Below are 19,527 nucleotides of genomic sequence, written 5' to 3'. Positions count from 1 at the left end.
GGTTTGTTGTGGTTTGGTTTGGTAGGGTTTTTGTGTTTATTGTCTTTTTTCCTGCTCTACCATCAGGCCTGTTTCAGAAAACAACAGCAGGGGGCAGCAGTGGTCCAAATATGAAGTTTGCATGACCTCTTTCAAGGGATCACTGGCTATAGTGCAGTGTAATGTGAGTTAGTTAAGACAGAAGCCTGGCCAAGGGCAGTGGGTGTGAGAGGAGAGCCTTGACTCTGGTAAGCCGTGTTAGTAGAACTCTGAAGCTCAGTACAGCTCCATGCCCTGCCCCAAAAATAAGCCAAAAAGAAGAGGGTCACCAAACAGTGTTTTTCAGAATGGTAGAACATTTCAGCCAGGGAGCACAGGCAGAGGCTCTAAATGGATGTTTTTTGGCTTTGCTATTTTGAGATAGAGTCTCTTATAGTCCAGGCTGGCCTGGGGTTTTCTGTGTAGCCAGAACCTTAAACTATTGATCCTCTCACCTCTGCCTTCTGAGTGCCCAAATACGGTTGGATTTTTTTGTTTTATTTTTTAAGACATTTTTAATGAGAAAAAGATTTTTACTTTTTCATACAATATATTTTGATCATGTTTTCCCCTCCTCCAGTTTCTCACCACCTCTCTATGCACTCAACTTTATATTCTTCTCCCCTGCTTAAAAAAAGCAAAGCACACACACACACACACACACACAAAATACAGGTGAAAATCAAATAAGGGAAAGATCAGTAAGACAAAAAGAATGCCAAAACAAAGCAAAATGAGACAAAAAGACTACAAAAATCCTATTCAGTTCATTTTGGGTTGGCCGACTACTCCTGGGCCTAGTGCCTGCCCTGAGGTATGGTCAATATACACATTGAGACTGTTGGAGAAAACTAATTGTGCCTTTGCCAGTCAGGAAGTAGTTAGTTACTCCCATAGCATTCGTGCCACTGCGGTACCACCATAACCTGCAAGTCTGTGGAGGTCGCGAAGGTAGCTGGGAGAGATGATAATTACCTTTCTTCTCTGGTGGCATGCAGAGTGCTTTGCAGTAGGGTGAAACCTCTAGTTTGGAACAAGCTCTTTCTCCACGTTTGATGGCATTCGTAAGTGTTCTCGGTAATAGGACCTTAGCACTGGGCTGTGGAGAGCAACCAATAGCCTTGACAACAGCCTGCTAAGGTTGGGATTTCTAGGGGGCCCCATAGGCTCACTCAACAAGATGTAACTCATTCCTGGCACTGAAGGTTTTACCTGGTGGCATAAGATGTCTAGTTGTTGGGGTATTGTCTCCTCTATTATCAGCAACTCCTTCTGATTCCTTTCATATGATTCTATTTTAGGAAGCTTCTGCAGGAGTAAGTTTCCATATGGTTTCTCAAATGGCTTTTAGTATTAGTTGCCCCTCCTCATTTTCCTTTCTTTATCCTTCTAGTCCCTTCCCTATTTAATCCTCCTAGTTTCCTCTTCATATCTCCATTACAATGTATTCTATTTCCCTTTCCTTGGAGAACCCTGTTCTTTCTCCTAGTCCAAATAGGTTTCCCCCCATTGGGTGAAATTGTAATTTGATTGTAGAGTGTGACCTGCAAAATAACAGGGTAGTAAGGTGGATGTGAGGCTACTTAGGAAGAGCCTGCTGTGTTCTGATGGGGACTGCACTGTGCAGTTAGTGAGTCTCAGGCCATATGATAGGTTTCATAGGGCCTAAGGGGCCCTGGCCTGGCCGTCTGCATTGAGTAACTGTCTCTCTGGGTAGCCAATACCCAGCCAGATAAAGTACCTTTCTCAACCTAGAAATTAGTCATTCCTCTGCCATATAAGATAGGAGTTCTCGGACAGGTATCCCAAGTCCAGGGACTTGGACATCCATATCCTGCCCTCGCCTATGAGTCTAGGTCTCTGGTTCCCAGCATCTTTCCAGCAAACTTGACGTAAACTGTAGTGTCACTTTTGCTTCCCCTGCACAGAGCCAGACTCCCACTCGCTTTAGTTGAGCAGTTGGTTGTAGGCCAGATTTTGTCTAGTTTCCCCAGATTTTCTTCTTCTTGCCCCCAGCTTTCATTAATTTAGTTTCCTTAGGACTGGGGTACAACTGAGTGGTAAAATATTTGCTTAGCATACTGGTGGCCCTTGGTACCATCTCCAGTACCAACATAAGACAGAAAAGTAACTTTCCTTATTCTACCCACTTAGCCGTCTTGCCAACCCAGTCATTTAGCAAATGTTAATTATACCTACTAGTGAGTTTCATCATGACATTTTCATACATGAATATAATGTATTTTTATTACATTCATGACTGATTGCCCTTTGTGCCCCATTCTCTGTGATTCCCTTCTTCTTTCATATCATCTTGGTATGTGTGTGACTCAGTAAGTTTCATTAGGTTATTTACAGGGTCCTGGACACTACACCACTGAAGGAAATGTATCTCCTTCCCTCAGCAACTGCACTTAGGTTCTTGCTTTCTGGAAGAAGGCTTTCCACAACGCTTCACTCCTTCTAGCCTATACCATCTTCCTGCCCTCTTCACAGAGTTCCCTGAGCCCTGGAGGGGATGAGGTAAATGTACTATCTTCTCTTCCCTTTAGGAGTCAGCGCTGGCAGCCGTGTGGAGCTACAGAGACGTTTCTAAGCTTTTTCACTGCTGTTGTCTTGGGTGTGGGTGCTACAGTTTGTGGGCCCTGACAGCCGGAAGCAGGAATGAAGACCGTGCTCATGGTAGCAGAAAAGCCATCCCTGGCACAGTCCATTGCCAAAATCCTCTCCCGAGGTAAGAAAAGAAAAAAAATATTAGGCTGCGTGATTGTTTAAATCTGTGAACACAGTCATTTGTGCTTTTTGGGGTATTTCTTTTTCCAAAAGTGTACCTTTCCCAGCTGGAAGGTTCTACTGGGATTGACAGGTTTTAGGAAAAACACCTCAGTAGCAAATCTCCTGTGATGTGCTGTATCCACGTGTGCAATACCAGGGCTGAAGCCGCAGGAAAAACAGTGAAGTCAAGGAGGCAGTGTTTGTCAGCATGCTGGACCAGTAAGGGACATTGCTCATAAGCACAAGAAGCCGTCCCTGAAGGAGGTAGATGAGACTAAGTCTTGAATTTTGCACCACTAAATACTCACTACTGCCTATTAGACCCTGGAGGTAGTTGCGGTTACATCCTCTACAGTTCATGTCACTCACAAGTGGCCAGTGACTTAGGAGCCAGGAAAATAGAGGAAGATTTTCCCATCAGGATCCACTCTACAGTTGAAACCATACATAGGGGCTTGTTTCCCTCTAAAATAGGAAGAGCTCTTGGATCCTGGGTGAGTACCCAGCAATGGCAGACATCCACTTTGACCTCCCTTTTACCCACAGTTGGAGGAGAAAGAGCCCCTACTTAAGCTGAGAATGCATCCAAAGGTCCAGAGAGGTACAGAAGACATCATCTCATCTCCAAGTACCAGGAGTATTCAGCTGAGGAAACATATTATAGGATATGATAATTACGAGGTTCCTGGTAACCTTAAATCTAAATAAATGAAGGTAAAACTCAAATTGAAAAAAGAAAACAAATGAGGTGAGAATCCAAGAGTCTCTGCCTCTAGTCCAGCCAATACGAGACTCTGGTGTGAGTCACTGTTAAATTTTCATAAATTCCTTTGTCCCTGAACACTGTTAAGTCACCCAGGACCTAGTTAACTGCAAGTGGGCTGGGGAAAGTTACCAATGACCACTTTGGGGAAGGAGGACTCTTGTCCTCTGAGAGTCAACATGGAGGCTCAGGGACTTACAGCATCTGCAGCTCAACCTCACAGCTGTCTGTGTGCTCTCCTCACCAGGGAACATGTCCTCACACAAAGGGCTGAATGGGGCATGTTCAGTGCACAAGTACACAGGAACCTTCGCTGGCCAGCCTGTCCACTTCAAGATGACATCTGTCTGTGGTCATGTGATGACCCTGGATTTTCTGGGTAAGATGACTGTTGCCCTCCTGTCCCTGTCCTGTTGAAAGGAGCACTGTACAGCACTCTCCAGGATCCAGTTAGAGCCTGTTTCCAACAGATCATGAAGTGGGTTAGCCACTGGGTAGAGTACCCATACCTATCTCTGCATGATGTGCCCTCCCTTGTAACTAGAGTTGCGACAACTGTGAAGTGTGATTGAGTGTCTTCATGGGTATGGTTTACAGGAAAGTACAACAAGTGGGATAAGGTGGATCCTGCGGAGCTATTCAGCCAAGCTCCAACAGAGAAAAAGGAAGCTAACCCCAAGCTGAACATGGTCAAGTTCCTGCAGGTATGTGAGGGAGTAAAAGCTCACAAAGGAGGCCCCTCCCAGCTCCCTATATCATAGGTGCCAACAGCTGTCTTGTTGCACCATTATGTGTGTCCTCATCTACATCTTAGTACCCAAGGCTTCTTGATGGCAGCCCTGGACCCATCTTTCTACCCTTTCTGTGAGTACCCTCTGCTGATTCCCTGTCCCAGACATCCTTGTGACCAGTTTTAGAGAGCTTTTATAATGGCTCAGCTAAAGGGTTTTCCCAATTTTAACATAAATATGTATGGGCTAGAGAGATGGTTCAGAGGTTAAGAACACTCACTGCTCTTCAAAAGATCTGAGTTCAGTTCCCAGCAACCACATGGTAGCTCACAGCCATCTGTAATGAGATCTGCTGCCCTCTTCTGGCTTGCAGGAATATATGCAGACGGAACACTGCACATAATAAATAAATAAATCTTTTAAAAATAAGTAAATAAATATGTAGACACTATTTTTTAAAAAAACTAAAAAGTAAAGATAAATTTAAAGAAGAAAAAAGTATGGCCACATGATCCAAAACAACCACTATTAATATTTCAGCTCATTGAATGTTTATTTAGGTTGGGGCATTAAGGTCATATTGTAGGAGAAAAAGAGGGTCTGTGAAAGTGAACAAGACCCAGCCTGGTCTACAAGAGCTAGTTCCAGGACAGGCTCCAAAACCACAGAGAAACCCTGTCTCGAAAAACCAAAAAAAGAGAGAGAGAGAGTGGACAAGAAAAAATAATGAGGTTGAATATAATCAAAGTATATTTTATATATATATATATATATGTATGTATGTATATGTTTGAATAATATTAAAAATAAAACCTTCAATAAATCCACTTTAATCCTTTATTTCCCTCTGAAAATTGTGGAGCACATATGTTTTGTGACCACATAATAAAAGTAAGTATTTTTAAATATCTATCATAGGGGCTAGAGAGATGGCTCAATGGGTAAGAACACTTGCTGCACAAACATGAGAACCTTAGTTTGGATCCCAGCACCCGTGGTGAGTGCTATGGAGTGCAGAAGCAGAAGGATTACTGAGGTTTGCTGGCCAACCACACACCTCCAGGGTCAGCAAGAAACCTTGTCTTAAGGGGATAAGACAAAATGGTAGAGCAAAATACCCAGAAACCTACTCTGTCCTCTACCAGGAGGTTTATGCACCTGCACAGCCTTGCACATATACCACACCACACACAGAAGTGTCACTACAAATATTCTCTGTCCTTTGGTGCCCTGGATCAAGTTTTCTCCACCACTTGCTTAAAAAATAACCAGTCTGAGGCTTAATATTAATTACATACTCTTTGGCACATTAGCTCAGGCTTCTTATTAACTAACTCTTACACCTTTAATTAACCCATTTCTGTTAATTTGTGTACTGCCAAGAGGCTGTGGCTTACCAGTAAGGTTCTGGTGTCTTTCTTTTCTGGCAGCTACATGGCGACTGCCTGACTGCCTTCTTAACTACCTATATTCTGCCCTGCCATAGGCCAAAGCCTTTATTAACCAATGGTAATAAGACATATTCACACCATACAGAGGGGAATCCCACATCATCTCCCCTTTATTGTCTAAGTAAAAAGGAGGGTTTTTAACTTTAACATAATAAAATTACATATAACAAAACAGTTATCAAGCAAGAATTATAGTACAATATTTAGTTCATTTCCATTTGGCAAATTAAGAAAGATACTCTATCCTGTCTTTGTAAGTCTAAAGTTCTATATCTAATTCATCTTCCATCACAACCAAAGAAAACTGTAATTATAACTATCTGTCTTCAACTCCATCAAAGACCCCAGAAGGACATAATATTATCCAAGTAAACAGGAAATGCATTGTAAGCAACTTCCAAAGTTTAAAATTAACAGAGACATCTTGCTGCCTGGACAGTCATCCAAAGTTCTTTTGTAACATTGGGGCATCCATCTTGAGCCTAAAGGCCCATAGTATCTGGCAGACTTTTCCATGAAGCAGGAAATTTGAAAGATTGTTTCACCTATATTGGCAGTTTATGTCCTGCAGAATGTCTGGGAGCCTCTTTCATGAAGCAGGAACCCTGAAGGACTGTCTTACCTTTAGGCAAGTTCAGCAGTCTTTTTTCTGTGGGTCCTGCATGTCCAGTTTGTACAGCATACCATCCAGCAGTCCAGGCAAGAGCAGTTTCTTACCCAGATGGCTAGCAAACTTGTAAGGAGCCTCTTTGATGCCTCCTGAAGTAATTAGCACTGCCAGAAGCAGACATGTCTCACTGTCAAGAAAAGTCTTAAGTTATTAAAACCTTTTAAATGCCATATTTTGTAGGTTTTTGAGGTCTTGAAGATTATCTTACTGAACTATATCTCTGTACATCTAGAAAACCTAACTAAATGACTACAAGTTTGACTATTATAAATGACTATTATAAATATAAAAAAATATTAATCCATATTTTTTAATTATACATTACATTTTTAAATGAACTGTATAAACATAATACCTTAAATAAGAGTAGAAATATACGTATAACAAAATTGACCTTAAATTTATATCAGTAAACCAAAGTCCTTGCCAATGTAAAGTATTCATTTCTATCACAGAAGAATCGATCATATTGTAATTATAATATTTTGATCTAACAATATGATAGTTCTGAACCAAAATCTTTTCTGAGTTTTAAGATAGCCTCACTTCAGACAGCTTCTTGCTCAGCTCAGGCTTGGTCCTCCAACTGGAAGCTCAGTACCTGGCTTCATCTCCTGTCCCTGAAGGGGAATGTTACAGAGATGCTTGTCAATGTGTGCTTCGTGACAGGTGGAGGGCAGAGGCTGTGACTACGTCGTGCTGTGGCTGGACTGTGACAAGGAAGGCGAGAATATTTGCTTTGAGGTGAGTGTAGGGAGCACTCTGGTTCCCTTTAGACCTTTTCCTCATCCTTCCTGACCTGAGTTTGTCACTATTCCTGAGGCTAGCCTAGGAAGTATAGTGGCTTTTAAAACAAAAGTCTTCTCCCACTCTCTGTTTCAGAAAATCTGTAGCTACTTTAAAATGCATAGACCTAAGGCTGGAGAGATGGCTCAGTGGTTAAGAGCTGCTCTTACAAAGCACCCAGATTTACCATCTATAACTCCCAGTTCTAGAGCATCTGATGCCCTCTTTCTGACCTCCCAGGGTGCCAAGCATCACATGGGGCACATACATACATACACATAAAGTGAAATAAATAATTATTTTTTAATTCATAAACTAGATGGTTCCTTGCTTGCTACCAAGTCTGACAACCTGAATTCAGTTCCCAGAGCCCCACGTAGTAAGAGAAAGCCGACTCATGAAAGTTTTCCTCTGACCTCTAGACTCACACCATTGAACATAAACACATACACATACCAATAATAATGATAATAACTTATTGTTGTTATTATTATTGTCACCATTTTTTATATTTTTTTTTAATTTTTTTTTTTAAAGCTCCATTCTGGGCAGGTACAAGTTTCATAGTTCTCAGTGTTTGCCTAGCTCCATGCCTGTATCAGACCTTCAGCTGCTGTAGTTGATCTCCTTGGCAATCTCCTAATACATATAAGTGTTTTGTGTAGATGTGTGTATGTGTACTGTGTACATGTCTGATGCCCTCAGAAATCAGTAAAGAGTATCACATTCCCCTGAACTCAAGTTACTCATGGTTGCAAACCTGAGTCCTCTGCAAGAGCAAGTGCTCTTGACCAAGGATCATCACTCCAGCCCCAGGTCTCACCTCCCACCTTCACATGTCCTCTGCCCTACTTATCCTTGGGAGCCCTGCCTGTAGGGAGGGTGGTGAAGGTTTTCCATGCGCCCTCTGTAATAACACTTTAATGCTGCTGGCTATGCCTGCTATTCCTACTAGCGCCCCTCGTGCTGTGGCTCCATACAGGTCACCTCGGTGTCCTTATGTTCCAGCCCTCCCTGGGAATTGACACACAAGTGCAGGAGATGGTTCCAGTAAAACAGGAATTCAGGGTACCAGCATTCTCGTATAGCTCTCTTCTGTACTGTCCCTTCTCAGATGCCTACTTCTCTTCTTTCCCTGTCCACCTCACAGGAGTACGCCCTCTGGGGCTAGAAACAATAGCTGCTCATGGGTCCTGCTTTCCCTTAATGATGTCACTGCATGCCCCAGCTTCTCTGGTGGCTTTCCTCCCTCTGTATAGCCTAAGCCTCAATTCCAGGACCACGTAGCTCCCACACACACATAAGGTTTACGGTAACCTTACACATTTTCTCTTTTCCTTGTCTTTTCTCCTGTCATGTAAAAATTCTGCCTATCTGGGCTGGAGAGATGGCTCAGAGGCTAAGAGCACTGACTGCTCTTCCAGAGGTTCTGAGTTCAATTCCCAGCCACCACATGGTGGCTCACAGCCATCTATTATGAGATCTGGCGCCTTCTTCTGGAACGCAAGCATACATGGAAGGAATGTTGTATACATGATAGATAGATAGATAGATAGATAGATAGATAGATAGATAGATAGATAGATAGATAGATAGATAGATAGATAGATAGATATAGAAATCTGCCTATCCATCCAAGCACTCCCTACCTCCAGAAAAGGGAAGGGGTTCAGAGTGTGAGGTCCTTTATGTGCTTGGCACTGGCACTCACTGGTTGCTTTGGATAAAAGCACAAGAGAAGTGAAAGAGGGTAGTGGCTGTGGGACAGCACTAAGAAAGGAACTGGGCTAACGGGGTAGGTGGATATCTTACCTGGAAGTGTGTGCAACCAGAAGGAGAGTCAGCCACGTGGTAAGGGATTTGTGGAGAGGCTGAGTTGTCCAGAAGGACAAAGGGATGTAGGGGGACCTTGGATGGGTGGGGAAAGATTAGCCCTGGAAGGGGGCTAGCCCTGCAGTGGGGCCAAAGAGTGAAAGACAGGAATGTAGGGATTAACCACAGCCAGTGTTCTTCCTCCCAGGTCCTTGATGCCATTCTGCCTGTCATGAATAATGCCCACAGTGGTGAGAAGACAGTGTTCCGGGCCAGGTTCAGTTCCATCACTGACACAGACATCTGTAATGCCATGACCCGCCTGGGTGAGCCAGACCACAATGAGGCACTCTCAGTGGATGCCCGCCAGGAACTAGACCTACGCATCGGCTGTGCTTTCACTAGGTGCTGTTTCCTGCCACGTGCACATAATGCCCCTTGAGCCAGGGTGCTGCCTTGCCTAGGGCCTTCGGAGCCTGCATAAGCTACCAGAGATACCTTTTTTAAAAAAAATTCAATAAAATTGCATATTTATCAGGTGCACATCCTATAGGCCACAACTTCAGAAGCAGATTATTTATTTGTGTGCATTCTATCCTCGCTCCATCCTGTGCACACAGATGAACATCCTGTTCTTTGATGACTTTCTGCTGTCTTCTAAGTGAAGAGCATCCTCCTTGTGTGACCCCTCTGCATGTACCCCCAGATCCACAAGCTAGGTTTGCTTAGGATTTGTCTAGAATGAATTACTGATCCACCATTTTTCTCTCTTCCCCAACCCTGTAGGTTCCAAACGAAGTATTTCCAGGGAAAATATGGAGATTTAGACAGCTCTCTCATCTCCTTTGGGCCATGTCAGACTCCTACCCTGGGATTCTGTGTGGAAAGACATGATAAAATCCAGTCCTTCAAACCAGAGACCTACTGGGTGCTACAGGCCAAGGTTCTGCTCCCTTCAACTCCTGTTGTGTTGTAGGTTTGGGGTGTGGACTCTGGGAATTTTCATTAACTCCAAGCTGGGTGCACAAGTCTGGGCTACAGTATCAAACAGTTGTTGGTCCCGGTGCCCAGGAGGAAGAGGCGCCAGCTTTCATGGGGACAGTAGGCTGAACTGAAGCTGGATGCATTAAATTCGGAGAAGTAGGAGTGAGTTCCCCCTGGGGGTGCGAGGTGAGGTCAGCCATCCAGCCAGTGTCTGCAGCGGGGAAGTCCAAGCATAGAATGAAGACTGTGTGCTTTCAAACTTTATTGGTTTTTAGAGCCTTTTTACATAAAAACCTCCTAAAGCATAACAGAGGTTTAAAACAGTACAGAGTTCTGGTTACCTCCAGGGCTGGGGATTGTGCGGGAGATGGGAAGGTACTTTGGGCAGGCAGGCCTTGATAGACAGGAATGGTGTGAGAGGCACAGCTCTGTTAAGGGTCCACCTCAGTAGGACTGTCTGGTGCTCAGTGGATGAGAAGAGTCGGGTATCAGCTTTGGATCCACAGTCCAACAATGAGACATCAGAGCTAGACCTTTTGTCTGTGGACAAAACCAGCCTCTGCCTTGGTTTTCTTCCCTGCAGTGTGCTTTCCTTTTGTCTCTCCTACAGGTTCATACCAATAAAGAGGAGTCTCTCCTTTTGGACTGGGACCGCGTTAGAGTGTTCGACCGGGAAATTGCGCAGATGTTTTTAAACATGACAAAGTCAGAGAAAGAAGCTCAGGTATTCTTTCTCTGTCCACACCTGTCACATTGGTCCTGAATGGGCAGGCCCTAGAAACCTGTGATCAGAGGAATCATTGTGACGCTGGGCCATGCCTCTCTGCCTTTTGTGAAGTGCAGATGGCTTCTGGACAGATGAGCGGTTACTCGCACGTACATTCTTAACATTCTTCTGCTTGTGCAGCAGCTGTGAAGTACTACCTCAGGTGCTGTCCACATCTGCTCTCTCTTCCCGCACTCCGTTCCACACAGATGTTTCTTTTCTACAGTATCCAAAGCTACCAGCTGCAGACAGACCTTTATACGCATTGGTGAACTTGCCTGAGGCCACACATCTAGAAGGATATAGGTCTGAGATCTCATATTCAGTCAATTTTCACACTTGAGTGGTAGTATTTCTTACTCGGGGCTTTTTTTATATCAGAGGGCTCTGCTTCTTGGTGCTTAGGAAGATGGTGCTGCTCACAAAGACTGACTGCACAGGCTGGAGCAGGTCCTACAGCTCCACAGCTGATCATCACTGAGCCGCTTCAGGCCTCCTCCAGTCGCATTTTAATTGCTTTTCTCAAGCCTTCTTTTGATGCCATTTTGCTCAGGCTCTGCTGTTCCATGGTGGTGATGTCAGGACCCACCCTCAGCAACCCTAACCTCCAGGCCACGTGCACACAGATATCCTCAGTGTCAGCACCCGTATTTGTTGTCTGGAATCCAGAATGTGTTACCCTGTCCAGTCTGTGAGAGACTGGTAAAGACAAGAGACTGGCTGCTTTGTTTGGATTATTTTTGCAGTAGGCAAAAAAAAGAGTCAGCTTTTCTATGGGTATGCTACCCCATAGTGAGAAGTAATAGCTCACCAGACAAACATGGCCCATAGATAATTTCAAAATGGTTATCATTGAGCAAATGGGAGATTTAGCATAGAAATCATGACTTGCAGCTTCCTTTAAAAAATAGGAAGGTTTTGCAATGCTAGGGGCCCAGTTGTCAGCACTCACAAGCAGCCAGCAGCAGCCATTTCCCTACCACACCCCACAGGCTACTCTGGGGCTGGGCCTATGCTGACTTCGGAGGGATTTACACCTGCAGCCCCTTCCCCAGTTCTCAGTTCTTCCCCATTCCTCCTCATTTTCTTCTTCCTTCAAGGAAAACAGAATGTGTGTTTCTTATTCCCCCTCCCCTCTTGCTTTCTTGATCTAAATACTCAGTTCAGTTGTTAGACTGCTGGTGAAAGTAAATTTCAGAAACAGAAAGACCAAATTAATTAGTTCAGACCTTTGTCCACACATTTTAATTCTGTTATGGCTTCTTTTTTTTTTTTTTTTTTTTTTTTTTTTTAGTTTTTCGAGACAGGGTTTCTCTGTATCCTTTGGAGCCTGTCCTGGAACTAGCTCTTGTAGACCAGGCTGGCCTCGAACTCACAGAGATCTGCCTGCCTCTGCCTCCCGAGTGCTGGGATTGCTGGGATTAAAGGCGTGCGCCACCACCATTCAGCTGTTATGGCTTCTTCATCTTGCCAAATGTTCCTCCATCTGTCCTGTCCTCAGGTGGAGGCTACAAGCAGGAAAGAAAAGGCCAAGCAGAGACCACTTGCCCTAAACACAGTGGAGATGCTGCGTGTGGCCAGCTCAGCTCTGGGTATGTAGAAGCATTTCCCTAAAGCTCCCCAAAGACATCTCTAGACCAGCATAGTGCGGAGCCAGTATCTTAACCCACACCAGGCACCTCTCATGCTATGATGTTTGAAGCTTTGGGGATGGGATCTTGAGTCTCAATGTGAGTTTCCTTTCTCCATAAGTCCTAGAATAGGACTTCTGTAAGCACTGCTTCCATAGCTATCATAAGAATTAGGTTGGAAAATGGGTGGTCTTTGACAGTTGTATCCTAAAGCACTGTCTTTGCAGAGCTCCCATGTTAGAGAGCAGTAGGACAAGGTCTCTTAGAGTACAGAAGCCTAGGGGCACAGAACTGAGTGTGTTCAACTCCCCAGAGGCCTAGTTCAGACTGTGTCATCAGCGCCATTATGAGCACTGTAAATTGGTACCATAGAGCAATGAGCAGTGTTTCCCATTGGGCCCACCTTTGCAGACAGGCTATGTCCCAAATACCTACCCATGCATTGGTGGTTCAGTGGTAGAATTCTCGCCTGCCAAATACCTACCCAGCCATTACTTCTGAGCACTGGCAATACCCACTAAGAGCTCTTTGCCCTCTTAGGAAGTGCTGGCCTATTTGGGGGGAAACAAGAATGCCCAAGCCTGTGGGTGAGCTCCTGACCACCTTGCAGACCTCTGAGCCTCCTGTTTGTTGGCAGGTATGGGACCACAGCATGCCATGCAAATAGCCGAGAGGTTATACACACAGGGCTACATCAGCTACCCACGGACAGAAACCACCCACTATCCTGAGAACTTTGACCTGAAGGGCTCTCTGCGACAGCAAGCCAACCACCCTTACTGGGCAGACTTGGTGAGTGGAGTGGGCCTTGCCCTGCATAGCCCATCAGCTGTGACCTCTGGACAGGCTTTGACCAAATCCAAGACCAGTGGGAAGCAGTCAGCTCGACTTGACTCTGCTTTGCCTTCCGTCCCTTAGGTAAAGCAGTTGTTAGCAGAAGGCATCAACCGCCCACGGAAAGGCCATGATGCTGGTGACCATCCTCCCATCACACCTATGAAGTCAGCTACAGAGGCTGAATTAGGTATTGGGTACTCCTCTTCCCAGCCTTCTCACACTCCTCAAGCTTCCAGGGTGTGAAGGGCAAGCTGCTGCAGGCACATGGCACCAGTGGACAGGGCCAGGCCTTTAGTCAGTACGGCTCTTCCTCAGCCTGTCACTGGCTTGGTGGAGCTCCCATCACCAAGCACCTAAGACAGAAGTGAAGTGATTGTAGCTGCCTGGGGAGAGGCCAGTATACAGACAGCCTTGTGTTAGGGAATGGGGCAAAGTAGCAAAGCTCAAAGGTAGACTGTACCTCCTACCTAGCCTAAGGCTGTTCTGATGACTATGTTCCAAACCAATGCCTGTAGAGAAGGAAACATTGTAAGTGGGTCACCCAGGCAGCACAGGCAGCTTCCTTTGCTGGGTTTACCTCATTCAGACTTTGAGGCTAGGACTAGGTCTTAAGATATGGCTTTTGCCTGATATGTGCTTATGGCCCTACGCTCAATCCCTGACATCATAAATATGATACATCCTTGGTACCCATGCCAAGACCCTGTTGTTAGTCCAGCACACCTGGTAACACTCAGTCTTCACAGGGGGTGATGCATGGCGACTGTACGAGTATATCACCAGACACTTCATTGCCACAGTCAGCCAGGACTGCAAGTATCTACAGAGCACTATCTCCTTCAGAATCGGGCCTGAAAAATTTACATGCTCGGGAAAGACAGTCATCTCCCCAGGTAAAAGGGCAGGCCGTGGGGTCCCCTTCTTCTCATCTGCACAGACACATGGGATCCCTGATGGGAGGCCCAAGTGGGGACCTCAAATGGCAGTGGTATCTCTCTAGGCTTCACAGAGATCATGCCTTGGCAGAGTGTGCCCCTGGAAGAAAGTCTGCCCACATGCCAGAAAGGTGACACCTTCTCTGTGGGTGAGGTGAAGATGCTAGAGAAGCAGACGAGCCCACCAGACTATCTGACTGAGGCTGAGCTCATCACACTCATGGAGAAGCACGGTATCGGTGGGTACCCAGATCTAGGGTTTACATTCCCAGGGCCTGGGCCAAGAGGTGATGCTAGTAAGCCTATCCGTGATCCATAAGCATCTGGCTCAGCGTGTGGTCACAGGTGCCCAGTGTATGACCCGTGGCTCCAGGCTGACTCTGAGTAAAGCTGTTTACAAGGCCTTCCATATGAAGACTGTGATACAGCCTTGTGCACCATGGGACCGGTGCACACTGAGAAGTGCCCACCAGACTCAAGGTTAGCCCAGGATTCTGAAGGATTCCTGGAAGAGATCAGCAGCATCCCCAAAACACAAAACTAACTGGGCAGGCTTACCCTAGAATTCTGGTCTGGGTCTGTTTCTCCCAGGGGCTTGGTGCCTGAAGTAACCTGAGAATAAGCTCAGCCTGCAGCGAGTTCCATTGATGGCTTAGCCAAAGGCTAACCTTTTCCACGTCCTTGACTTCTAATACCCACATGTGAGACTGTTCTGGACCCAAGGACCAACATACACTTCAGTCTGGGACAGTGAACAGAGTTCTTGTGTGAACTTCTGAACAGGAAAGTGAGTGAGGGCAGTGCTGTTGAACAAGGTCCATGGACGAAAAGGCTTACCTACCTGGGCATACTGACTCATCTGTAATCCTAGCACTTAGGAAGCTGAGAAAGAGTGCCACAGGTTCAAAGGTAGCCTAGGCTGTGGAGTGAGACTCTTGTCTTTTTTTTTTTTTAAAGAAAAAAAGGATCTGATTATAACAGCCATCCAGGAACTCTTGCAGGGGCAAACTGCCATGATTGTGGCCAATTCCTACCCTTGGCTAGGAGCCATGGAACCTCTGAAGGCTCCTTAACCCCCAGTGCCAGTATATTCCCTGTAAAACTTGCTCACGGTACCCATGGAAAGATAAGAGTGCAGTCAGTGTTAAGTTCCATTTTCACATCCTCTGCCCAGCAGCAGCAGAATGCCTCACCTTCCACCTCTCTATCAAGAAACTTCTACAAGGTGAAAGAAGCTGCATCCCTGGAGTAGGAAACATGCCTTGGGTGTTGTGAAGGGCCCAGAGAAAGGGAGAAGGTGGAGAGGAAGTGGATAAAACCACCTGGTTCAGCAATAGCTTTATGAACTCTGGGAGAAGCTGGACCCTGACATCTAGAGGGCATATGTGCCACAGCCAGGTGGAAAAGGCCAGGTTGTATTTAATGGTTTCGGGAAATGTCCTCTGACTCTGTCTTCTAACCACAAAACTAAAACACCAGTGAAGGCTGTCCTGAGGTTCACAGCTGTGCCAGCACAGTGCAGAGACAGCCCTGCTCTGTCTTGGGAACCTTTTTGCATCATGGCTTCTGGCAGCCATACAAGAGACAGCAGCCTGGACCCAGTGAACAAAATAAGCTTCAGTTTGTGACATGATGCTCCTTCCATGGATGTCTGAGAGGGTCCGAAAAACAGGGTTCCTCTGACAGGTGGATGAGACTAGAGTGCATAGTCCAGAGCACCTTGTTGGGGCAGGCTGCGGAATACCCAGAGCCATGCTGTGCATTCCAGGGACTGACGCCAGTATCCCTGTGCACATCAACAACATCTGCCAGCGCAACTACGTCACTGTGGAAAGTGGCCGCCGGCTCAAGCCCACCAACCTTGGCATCGTCCTGGTACATGGTTACTACAAGATTGGTGAGTCTACCCACTACCTATGACCTGCTGGGCATCTAGGCTCCTTGCTGGGCTGTGGCTCTGCTGACTCCTGCAGTGGCCCTTTACTCCTTCCTCATCCATTTCCCCAGTCCCTACAACATCTTTGCAGTGGGAATTTGATGAATGAACAGATTATAATGGGTCCCATAGAGGGTTCTTCTGCAAACCAAACCTGTGTTCTTCACCATCTCTGCCTACTAAAGTGTGCCCCCAGTTCTTTGGGAAATGGAAGAATTCCACACAGACCTGGTCATTCTGCACAGAAAAGTCTGATGGCAATAGGAGCTGCCCTTGATGCCTTCCAACTCTGTAGACAAACAGTCCAAGGGGAACCCAGGAAGACTGGGTCAAGCAAGACAGCAGGTCTGCCTGCCTGTTGCGGTGGTAGGTCCCAGGTGCCAATGCCCACAGCAGCATCCACTCACTGGCTTATAGATGCAGAGCTGGTACTTCCCACCATCCGCAGTGCAGTGGAGAAGCAGTTGAACCTGATTGCCCAGGGCAAAGCTGACTACCACCAGGTCCTGGGCCACACCCTGGATATCTTCAAGAGAAAGTTCCACTACTTTGTTGATTCTATTGCTGGTAAGTCTTGCCTCTCCCCTGCCCCTCATCAGCAGCCATTCCAATAGGACAGAGCCTCCTGAGGCTCACTGCCAGATCTGGGCTCTAAGGTCCTGCAGGGCACAGCAGTAATGTCTCCTCATTAGCTGTTGTCTGGAGCAGGTTAATTAAAGTCTATTTCAGGGGTGTACAGAGCTGCAGCTCCATAATCTATCACTGACCATTGACCGTGTTTGCTGGCCTACAGAGGCCAGCTGTAGTTTACCTAGTTCCACCAACTCACCTGTTGGAGGGAGGGCTGCCAAAGACCTGTGCTGTTTGTTCTTAGGCATGGACGAGTTGATGGAGGTATCCTTTTCACCTCTGGCTGCCACAGGCAAGCCCCTCTCACGTTGTGGGAAGTGCCATCGATTTATGAAGTATATCCAGGTATGTGCAGCTTGAAGGACTGTAGCCACTTCTGCCCGCAGTATTCCTGCACAGGCATCACCTTAAGCCTCTGCTTTGTCATTAATCATGCAGAAATAATGTTCACTGTCTCACTTGCCACACAGAATGATTAAAAGACCTGAATCAGCACCAGCAACAACATAAACCACAGGCTACATACACAGTGACCATTCATTCTTGCCACCATTTCTCTTTCCCTGAGACGGGGTTTCCTTGTGTAGCCCCTGGCTGTTCTGGTACTTGCTCTGTAGACCAGGCTGGCCTCAAACTCACAGATCCACCTGCCTCTGCCTCCTAAGTGCTGGGGTTAAAGACATGAGCACGCCACCACCACCCACTGTCATCATTTCTCTTGCTCTCATGAATATCGTTAACCTTCTGGGGGGCTTTACATTTAGGGTGTGTGTGTGTGTGTGTGTGTGTGTGTGTGTGTGTGTGTGTGTGTGTGTGTGTGTACACGTGTACATGCATTCCACAACCCACGTGGAGGTCGGAGGACGACTTGTAGGGGTCAGTTCTCTCTTTCCTTCCATCAATGGCTTCTAGAATTGAACTAGGATTGAACTCAGCCCTAACATCCAGCACCTTTATCTGATGAACCATCCACCAGCCCCTTGCTGGGCCTTTGTGGGGGAGTTAGGAAAGGGGATGTGTGTCACGGCACTCACTCCAGTAGTTGAGAGGTCCTTGCCTAGCACTGAACTGTACAATCGGTGTATGTGTTAGGTTTTCCACATTACCTATCCAGTGTTGTGAAGTGGAGGACATAGGGAAGAGAGTGAGACCCAGCAGCACTCCTCCCTTCTTACTGTTCCATCCCATAGGCCAAGCCAAGCCGCCTACACTGCTCCCACTGTGACGAGACCTACACCCTCCCCCAGAATGGTACTATCAAGCTCTACAAAGAGCTGCGGTGCCCATTGGATGACTTTGAACTGGTCCTGTGGTCCTCAGGCTCCCGGGGCAAGAGCTACCCACTCTGTCCCTACTGCTATAACCACCCACCCTTCCGAGACATGAAGAAAGGTGAGTATGTCCCATGGCTGTTCCCAGCTTCATATTTACCAGACTCCCATGGGTCCCTTACCCATCCTTCCTTATTTATACTCTCTAGTACTGGGTCAGGAGATACTTGTGCCACAGCTCTGGCACTGGCCAGCCTGTCTGGCCTGGGTAAGCCTGGGTCATAATTGAGCAAGCGGCTTGTTCACTTAGGATCTGGGCAGGGAGCAAACTCTGCCCCAGGGCCTGGGCTAAGTAAGAGACAGGCAGCCTCAGATAATGACACCTGACAAACAAAGCCCTCTAGGCTCTCAGACACTACTGTTGTCTTCGTTAGCACTCTTTGCTGAACTATAAGCAGACTAAGCAGAGCATGCCACCAGAGGGGCTCACTGTTCAGCACACTTACCCACTCTCCAGTGGTACCATCCCCTGTCTCAGACTGGGAGCCAGCACCTTTTTTAGCCATGGCTTTTATAAGGAATCCTCAGGGTCTCAGTCTGCATTCATACTGCCAGGATAATAAGGCTCTCTTCCTCCCCACAAGTGGCTTAGAGAGCAGCAGACAAGTACAAGGTGATTGGATGGCAAACTAGAATAGTCATTAGTATAAGCTTCAGAAGCAAAATGAGGATTTAGGGGTCCACTGGAATCCTCAGCATTGAGGACTGAACATTTTTAAATAGGCAGAAACTAGATTGATGATACTTAGAACCCAGGCCAGTATGAACAAGATGTCCCCAAAGCAGGTTAAGAGTGCTGCTTTGTTCTAGAACAAGGATCCAGCTGTCCGACACTGAGAGGAGCCAGAGATGAGGGAGCCAGGGCAGGTTTAGGTTACTGGACTCTTCTCGCTTCAGGCATGGGCTGCAATGAATGCACACACCCTACCTGCCAGCACTCACTGAGCATGCTGGGCATTGGCCAGTGTGTGGAGTGTGAGAATGGAGTCCTGGTTCTGGACCCCACCTCCGGGCCCAAGTGGAAGGTGGCCTGCAATACATGCAATGTGGTGGCACACTGCTTTGAAAATGCTCACCGAGTACGGGTATCAGCTGACACCTGCAACACCTGCGAGGCTGCCTTGCTCGATGTAGACTTCAACAAAGTCAAGTCTCCACTTCCTGGCAACGAGACACAGCACACAGGCTGCATCTTCTGCGACCCCGTCTTCCAGGAGCTGGTGGAGCTGAAGCATGCAGCCTCCTGCCACCCCATGCACCGAGGTGGTCCTGGGAGGAGGCAGGGTCGTGGGCGTGCCCGGGGCCGGAGGCCTCCAGGAAAACCCAACCCCAGGCGGCCAAAAGACAAGATGTCAGCCCTGGCTGCTTACTTTGTATGACAACCCATCTTTCCTCACTCCAGCTTGGTGTAGACACATCATGGTGGTTACCTTTGAGCTGCTGGAACTATTAAAATGCTTTTTATTTTGTA

At 46.7% G+C, this 19,527-nt stretch overlaps 1 protein-coding gene across 5 annotated transcripts in view; it reads left to right on the top strand.

Annotated features, from left to right (window-relative positions):
- The window catches only part of Top3b (DNA topoisomerase III beta), a 25,797-nt gene extending 6,270 nt beyond the window's left edge, over positions 1-19,527 (top strand). For 4 of the 5 annotated variants that reach the window (XM_075970512.1, XM_075970522.1, XM_075970502.1 and 1 more), the window contains 17 exons: positions 2,571-2,752; positions 3,804-3,935; positions 4,154-4,260; positions 7,078-7,152; positions 9,215-9,411; positions 9,793-9,949; positions 10,601-10,714; positions 12,258-12,348; positions 13,025-13,179; positions 13,306-13,411; positions 13,971-14,117; positions 14,225-14,398; positions 15,928-16,056; positions 16,513-16,662; positions 16,970-17,070; positions 17,916-18,117; positions 18,954-19,527. In XM_075970512.1, coding sequence (XP_075826627.1) covers positions 2,683-2,752; positions 3,804-3,935; positions 4,154-4,260; positions 7,078-7,152; positions 9,215-9,411; positions 9,793-9,949; positions 10,601-10,714; positions 12,258-12,348; positions 13,025-13,179; positions 13,306-13,411; positions 13,971-14,117; positions 14,225-14,398; positions 15,928-16,056; positions 16,513-16,662; positions 16,970-17,070; positions 17,916-18,117; positions 18,954-19,435 — 2,589 coding nt within the window. In that variant the 5' untranslated portion in view covers positions 2,571-2,682 and the 3' untranslated portion in view covers positions 19,436-19,527. The remainder of the gene's footprint in view (positions 1-2,570; positions 2,753-3,803; positions 3,936-4,153; positions 4,261-7,077; positions 7,153-9,214; positions 9,412-9,792; positions 9,950-10,600; positions 10,715-12,257; positions 12,349-13,024; positions 13,180-13,305; positions 13,412-13,970; positions 14,118-14,224; positions 14,399-15,927; positions 16,057-16,512; positions 16,663-16,969; positions 17,071-17,915; positions 18,118-18,953) is intronic. The other variant, XM_075970536.1, reaches the window with a different exon arrangement.

The sequence above is a fragment of the Microtus pennsylvanicus genome, chromosome 1 (genome assembly GCF_037038515.1).
Source record: "Microtus pennsylvanicus isolate mMicPen1 chromosome 1, mMicPen1.hap1, whole genome shotgun sequence".
Taxonomy (NCBI): domain Eukaryota; kingdom Metazoa; phylum Chordata; class Mammalia; order Rodentia; family Cricetidae; genus Microtus; species Microtus pennsylvanicus.
Note: the sequence above shows the minus strand (reverse complement) of the source record. Positions and strands in the feature narration are given on the sequence as shown.